Source organism: Octodon degus, unplaced genomic scaffold, assembly GCF_000260255.1.
Source record: "Octodon degus isolate 3935 unplaced genomic scaffold, OctDeg1.0 scaffold00021, whole genome shotgun sequence".
NCBI lineage: Eukaryota > Metazoa > Chordata > Mammalia > Rodentia > Octodontidae > Octodon > Octodon degus.
Window position 1 is genome coordinate 914,198 of NW_004524597.1, and position 6,646 is coordinate 920,843.

The 6,646-nt window shown below is 50.8% G+C and overlaps 1 protein-coding gene across 1 annotated transcript in view; it reads left to right on the top strand.

Moving 5' to 3' along the window:
• Positions 1–1,373: 1,373 nt before the first annotated feature.
• Positions 1,374–6,646, top strand: part of Tvp23a (trans-golgi network vesicle protein 23 homolog A) — a 25,595-nt gene continuing 20,322 nt past the window's right edge. Inside the window, exons 1-2 of the mRNA XM_023711682.1 lie at positions 1,374–1,695; positions 1,973–2,052. Coding sequence (XP_023567450.1) covers positions 1,687–1,695; positions 1,973–2,052 — 89 coding nt within the window. The 5' untranslated portion in view covers positions 1,374–1,686. The remainder of the gene's footprint in view (positions 1,696–1,972; positions 2,053–6,646) is intronic.

Here is a 6,646-nt window from a genome sequence, read left to right on the forward strand (position 1 = left end):
GGGGAACTCCTACCCCACCCTCAAATCCTCTGTATCCTCAGCCCACTGTGACCCCATATTTCTAGGGACCTCCAGATGGTGGGCACTATGGCCGTTTCTGAGCATCCCCGCCCTGATGGCTGAGAGTGTCAGTTGGCCCATAGGGGGCTTCCAAGGGGAGTTTCCCACCTTCTCACCCCATTCAACAGACACCAGCAGCTGGTGACTGTCAGAGCCAGAGGAAAAGCCCCTAAATGTTCTCCAACGACTTCTCACCTCCACCTGTCTTGCTCTGTGAGACCTCCTTCCCTACCTCCCCTTAGGGCTCCATCAGGGAGTCAGGGAACCCCCTTTCCATCCATCGGGCTCTTCTGTGCCTGGAGCCAAGGGTCCTTTTAGAAAACAGGCCTGGTGGGCCTAGATCCTAACAACCCAAAGGGTGTTCCCCAGTGTGGCAGCCTCAGCCCTTGCTGGGAGCTGTTTGAAACAGACTCTCAGCTGGAAATGGGGGCACATGCCTGTAATCCCAGCATTCTGGAAGGCTGAGGTGGGAGGATGACAGACTGGAGCCCAGCTTAATTAGTTTAGTGACTTAGTCAGACCCACCTCAAACTAAAACCAACAAAATGGATTAGAGATGTAGTTCAGTGTGAAGGTCCTAGGTTCAAAACCGAACAGAAGGAACAGCAGACTCTCAGCTCCACTGCAAGGTGTGCGAGGTACATAATTTGAAGCCTGAGTTTTTTCAGCTGCCCAACACCTGCAAGCTTTAGAAACGCTGGCACGGGTCTACTCCCAGGAACTGTATTCCCACAGAACCTGTGGAGCCACCTGGAGCCTGGAAGCTATAGGGATTGCCGTACACGTGGGGAAATACTTCCACAGGGACGTGGCTCCTGCAGATGGCATCTGCCCTCAGGAGGAAAGTTCTTCCTTTACAAACACCTGGCAGGCCCTTCTGGGGTCAGGTGAAGAATGGGATGGCCTTAGGGTGTCACCAAGAGTGGGGACCAGACATTCTGTGGGAGAGAGACTGACAAAGAGGGGGCTAGTGCCTTATCACCTTAATACCTGCTGTCCTCTGCCTCTGCTCCTAAGGAGTAGGAGTAGGAGGGCGCAGAGGAGAGGTAGTGACTGTGCACTGGGCCCGAAAGACTCTCGGAGGATACATCTTTCCTGGAAGCACCAGGGAAGGCCTTCATGGATTGATAGCTATTTTGCACCTACTTGCCTGGTACCTGAGGCACACTGATCTCACCGCGGTTCCCCAGCTGCTCCCAGGGCTCCACCCCAGTCCCTTAAGACTCCTATGCAGGCCTGGGCATCTGCGTTTCATTAGGGCCTCAGCAGCCCTGCTCTTGCTCCGCTCTGACTGGGCGGCTAGACAAGGACAGCGCCTATTCGCTATCTTAGCGCTCACCCCACGTTTCTGAACATCCACAGCATCGCGGGATCCGCGATTCCTCCCGGGATCACAGTCCTGAGTATCTCGATCTGTCTCCTCGCCGGCCGAAGCCGGCCTGCAATGTCCTGGGCGCGCTCCCCAGACCCTCCTGGCCCCGCCCGCCAGCCCTCCTGCCTCTGGCGCGCCCCCTCCCCAGCTCGCGACTGCGCCCTGGTCGCGCGCCCTCCCCGCCCGCACCTGTGCTAGGCCAACCCGCGGGGCGCCAGCTGAAGCCCTGAGGCTCACCGGTCCCGAGGCGAAAGATGAAGCAGGTGGGGTTGCACTGATGCTCTGGCGGGGAGGGGGACGTGGCCTGGGCAGCAGTCCCCGGGGTGCTGGAGAGGCCGCCAGGGGGAGAGGTGCGCCACAGCCCGGGAACGGATGCAGAGACCCTGTGGCAGGAGGAGGGAGAAGGCCGTGCATTCCCGAGGGGTCCCTGGGGAACCCAGAGAGGTGTGCAAAGACTCCTCTACACCCCCCTCCCTAGTGAAGGCTGGTCGGGTGTGCACAGCAGTGAGCAGGCCTACCATCTGCCCCGTGTTCCTCCAGGCCCTGGTGGACGACACGGAGGATGTGTCCCTGGACTTTGGCAACGAAGAGGAGCTGGCTTTCAGGAAAGCCAAGATCAGGTATGTTGACTTTGGGCAAGCAGTCCCAAAAATTGCGCTTTTATTCATTTATTTGCTCATTTTAAAAGATGTTCTGAGCATCTACTATGTATACCTACAGTCCCGCCCTGCTGGTGGCTGCATGGGGGGTGGGGTGGGGAGGGGAGGGCACACATTGCCAGGCAAAGCTCTTAACCATGTAATGGGGTATGAAGGGTTAGGAAGAAAATCTATAGGATGGTGACAGCAAACGGCTTCTGAGGAGATGACCTTTGAAGTGAGACCTCAACGGAGAGCTATGAAAGGCTCTCTAGGAAGAAGGTTCCACATGGAGGGAACAGCACATGCAAAGGCCCTGGAGAAAATGCTTTTGAAAGGTCAGAGGAAGGCCACTGTGCCATGGGGCAGTGTGGGAGGGGCTGGGGGTTGGCAGGGGCTGCAGAAGTGGAAAAGGGCTTCCAGTTTTGTTCCGGTCTCTGCTTGGCCAGATGGACTTGTTCTAGGTCAGGTCACCTGCCTGCCTATGACCTTCTGCCTCCCATGAGGCAGTAAAACCAGAGGAAAAAAATGAGCTGTGGTGTATCTTAGTGGTAGAATGCTTGCCCAACACCCATAAGGCCCTGAGTTCAATGCCCAGCGTGGCAAAACAAGGAAAAATAAATGACCTATCACAGATCCTTTCCACGGTGTCCATTGTTGGAGAACCCTGTAGTGAGCCCCCAATTTGTAACTGTGAAGTTACAGCAGCACACAGTGAGAACAAAGAGCAAGACACTTAATATTGGTGCAGCAGGGATCTCGGATAACCATTTGCTCCTGGGGAACAAAAGACCATGAAGCAGCCAGAACCGTGGTATTTATTGATTACATCTGTGCCAAGGACAATGTGAAGTGCAGCAGCTTCCAGAAACAGTGAGCAGGGGTGCTGTGGGCTGGCAAGAACAAAGGATTCTTGCACGGACCAGATTGGGGGATGGGCAATGAGGAAGCTGTAGTTCCCTCAGGCACCTTATCATCCTCAGCAGGTCTTATCTTGCCAGGGTGAGCACCACAGGAGCCACTAGCCCTAGGGCGTCCAGCTGTGACCAGAAAAGAGCAGGGAGTTTCCACTATCCAACCTGGCTCAAAGGGCAGCACAAGGATAACTTTGGATGTCTTCTAGACTCCATTTATATTTGTGATTCCTACAACGACCACAGCCTGAGCATTCACACACCCAGAAACTGCCACAGCTCAGCTGTACTTGCCTGGTTTTGTCCCTGTCTCCTCCCAGTGTTTGACACCAGCAGGCTTGGTCAGGTCTGCAGGATGGAGGATGGGCGACAGGGACAGACGGAAGCTGAGAGCATGAGCTGGGAGGCTAGGCCGGGGTTCGTGGGAGGGTGACAGGGGAAAAGGGGCCCAGAGGTACCTTGGAAGTCTTGGTGGTGTCAAGATGTATGGGGGGGGGTAGAGGTCATCCAAGGTGATGCTGTGGCTTCTAATTTGGTGACTGAGGAGGGGAAGGGGCATTCATGGGGCAAAGATACAAAGGATGATCAAAATGTACAGTGAATATTTAAAGTTTTAAAAATTTATTATAGTAAAAGGCAGTTAATCCTCTCCCCAAATACTCCCCCTCACTTGGAACACACTTATCCCATCATTTTTGCCACTTTCTGAAGCAGTTGTGGGAAGCCCTCTTTTGTGAGTATCTTTACTAGATGTGATTTTAAAAAAAATGTGGTGACTGCTGCTGCCCAGTACCGTGGAGCAGAAAGGCAGACTTGTGAAAACATCGCGGTGTGCCCTATTCACTGTCATTGGCACTGTGCCACTTCTGACTCTTTCCCCCAAGCCAAAGTGACCATGAGAAGTCAATGTTTCAAATTGATTCGGGACATCAAGGCAGCCATGACAGTGCGACTGAAGACATGAGAGAAGACTTTTACAGCCGCTTCAGAAAGTGGCAAGAGGGATGGGGTGAGTGGGATGGGAGAGCTGTACAGTGGCGAGTGTGAGGGGGTGTGCAGTGGCGAGTGTGAGGGGGTGCTTGGTGGCGATAAGGGTGGGATGAGTGAGGGAGAACAGTGGCAGTAATATATATATATTTTTTAACCTAGACATTCCCTGTATATTTTTTCAATCAGATCTCATTTTGAGCTTGGCGTGGCCTTTGTTGGGTTGCAGTGGAACATTCTGGTATCCAGGTTTGGTGGGCAGCTGGAGGAAAGGCCAAGAGCTCAAGAAGTCATCAGCCAGAGCTCTGAAGGCAGCAACACCCTGTGTGTTGGGGAGCTGCTGGCCCGAGAATCTTTTGGTGTGCTGACTGCTGACCCCTTGGTCCCACCCTAGACTTACTTAGCCAGATCGACAGGGGTTGCACCTAGGACTGTGAATTTAAAATGAGACCCTCAGTTGATGCGGATGCCCACAGGAAATCCTCAGGATAAACAAATTCACCCAGGTAGCAGAATGGAAAGGGACTTCTTACCTGAGCTCCTAGAGTGGCTGGGGACCCTTTGAAAACTTTCATGTGAGCTTCATATAGTGTGTCATTTTAGGACAAGAAGACAAAATTGAATTGGATTATCAAGTGGGTTTATGACCCACGAGAGTTCAGAATCAATGGTCTTATGTGACAATCATTCCATAGTGAAATGAATCACAGATAATTTTGCAGGGAGATGGTATGGATGGGGCCCTACAACCCACCTGGGATATTGGGTCTCTTTTTCCCTCAATACATGGTGGCTTGTGATTTTGGATAGGTCACCTTGTTTTGCCAGGCCTCAGTTAACCTGAATGTAAATAGAGATATTTGGGCCTGCCCAACCTTGCCATGGCATGGCTCCACAATTTGTTTGGTAAATGTTTATCCACCATTTGTTGGGAGCCAAGTGTGAGGATAAGCTCTCGGGGAGAGGTGTGGCTCCTTGCCCTCACGATTCCTGGCTCCAGGGCAGGGACATGTGGTGCTGTGATGAGGGTTCCTTGAGGACTGGCAGAGGGTCTGGGCAGGTAGAGGAAATATTAGCCTTGCGCTTGCTCTCGCTCGCTCTCTCTCTCTCTCTCTCTCTCTCTCTCTCTCTCTCTCTCTCTTTCTTTCTGTCTTGACCTTTTTATTGTGGTAAAAGGAAACACAAGATCTTTATTTTTAGTAATACTCTTCAGTCGTGTGAGGTATATTCTCATATGAACCAGGACTTTTTTTATCTTGTAAAACTGAAACCCTGTACCCATCAAACAGCTCTCCTTTCCCTGGCCCCTGGTAACCACTATTCTACTTTCTGGCTGTATGAATTTGACTACTCACTTCACGAAAGTGGATTCATACAGCTTTCGTCCTTTTGTGACCGGCTCATTTCACTTAACCTATGTCCTTGGAGTCCATCCGAGTTGTAGCATGTGTCAGAATTTTCCTCTGTTTTAAGGCTAAACAATAGTGCATTATATACATACGTACTGCACTTTGTTAGTCCGTCCTTCCACAGACACTTGGGTTGCCTGCCCTTCTTGGCTATTATGAATAGTACTACAGTGCACGTGGGTGTGCAAATATCTCTTTTGATACCTTGCCTTCACTTCTTTTGGATGTATACCCAGGGTAGGATTGCTGGGTCATAGGGTAGTTCTATTTTTAACTTTGGGGGAACCTCAAAACTGTTTCCTGTAGCAGTTGTACTATTTTACGTTCCCACCAACAGTTGTGATGGCTCTAATCCTCACGTCCTTGCTAGCACTTCTTATTTTCTGGATTTTTTCCCTCCTCCCCATGTCCTTTTTTGCTTTCCTGCACTTTCCCCGTAGCCATCCTAGGGGCAAGAGGCCGTGCCTCCTTGTGGTGTAGCCTGGCATTTCCCTGATGAGCAGGGATGTAGAGCATCGTTTCATATGCTCATCTGTGCAGACACATCTATTTGAGTCTGTTACTCATTTCTAAATTAGGTTATTTGATTTTGGGGGTTGCTGAGTTCTGACATTTTTAAGATTCTAGATATTTTCTCTTTCAGAGATACATGCTCTGTAAATCTTCTCAAATTGCAGAAGTGGCCTTTCCATTCTGGATTCCATCCCCATCCCCCATGGCCAGCTCAGTCCACCCTGGGGGCAGGGATGGCAGGGCATGTGGTGCCAGGGATCAAACCGCAGTCCCTGTGCTTGCCTAAGCAGGTACTTCAGTCTGCTGAACCATCTCGCTGGTCCCTGGATTCCATTCTTTAATGAACACGTCTTTAGGTTTGATGTCTTTGCTTTTGTCTATTTTTACTTTTATTTATGGTTTTAATTTCATATGGTATTTAAGTGAAATGTAGTTCTCATCCCATAAGTTCCCCTTTAGCCTATAACTCAGCATGTTGGTCCTTGCACAAGGTTGCTTAGCTATCATCTAGCTCTAGAATCTTTGTCATGACCCCAAATGGAAGCCCTCCACCCATTAGGCAGTCCCTTCCTATTTCCCCTTTCTCTAAGCCCCTGGCAACCACCAAATGTTTTCTGTCCCTATAAATGTGCTCAATCTGAATATTTTATATCAATGTGTATTAGCCAGGGTTTCCTAAAGAAAGCCATTAGAAGATATAAGGGACCGGGGAGATGGCTCAGTAGAATTAGTGCTTGCGTGGCAAGCGCAAGG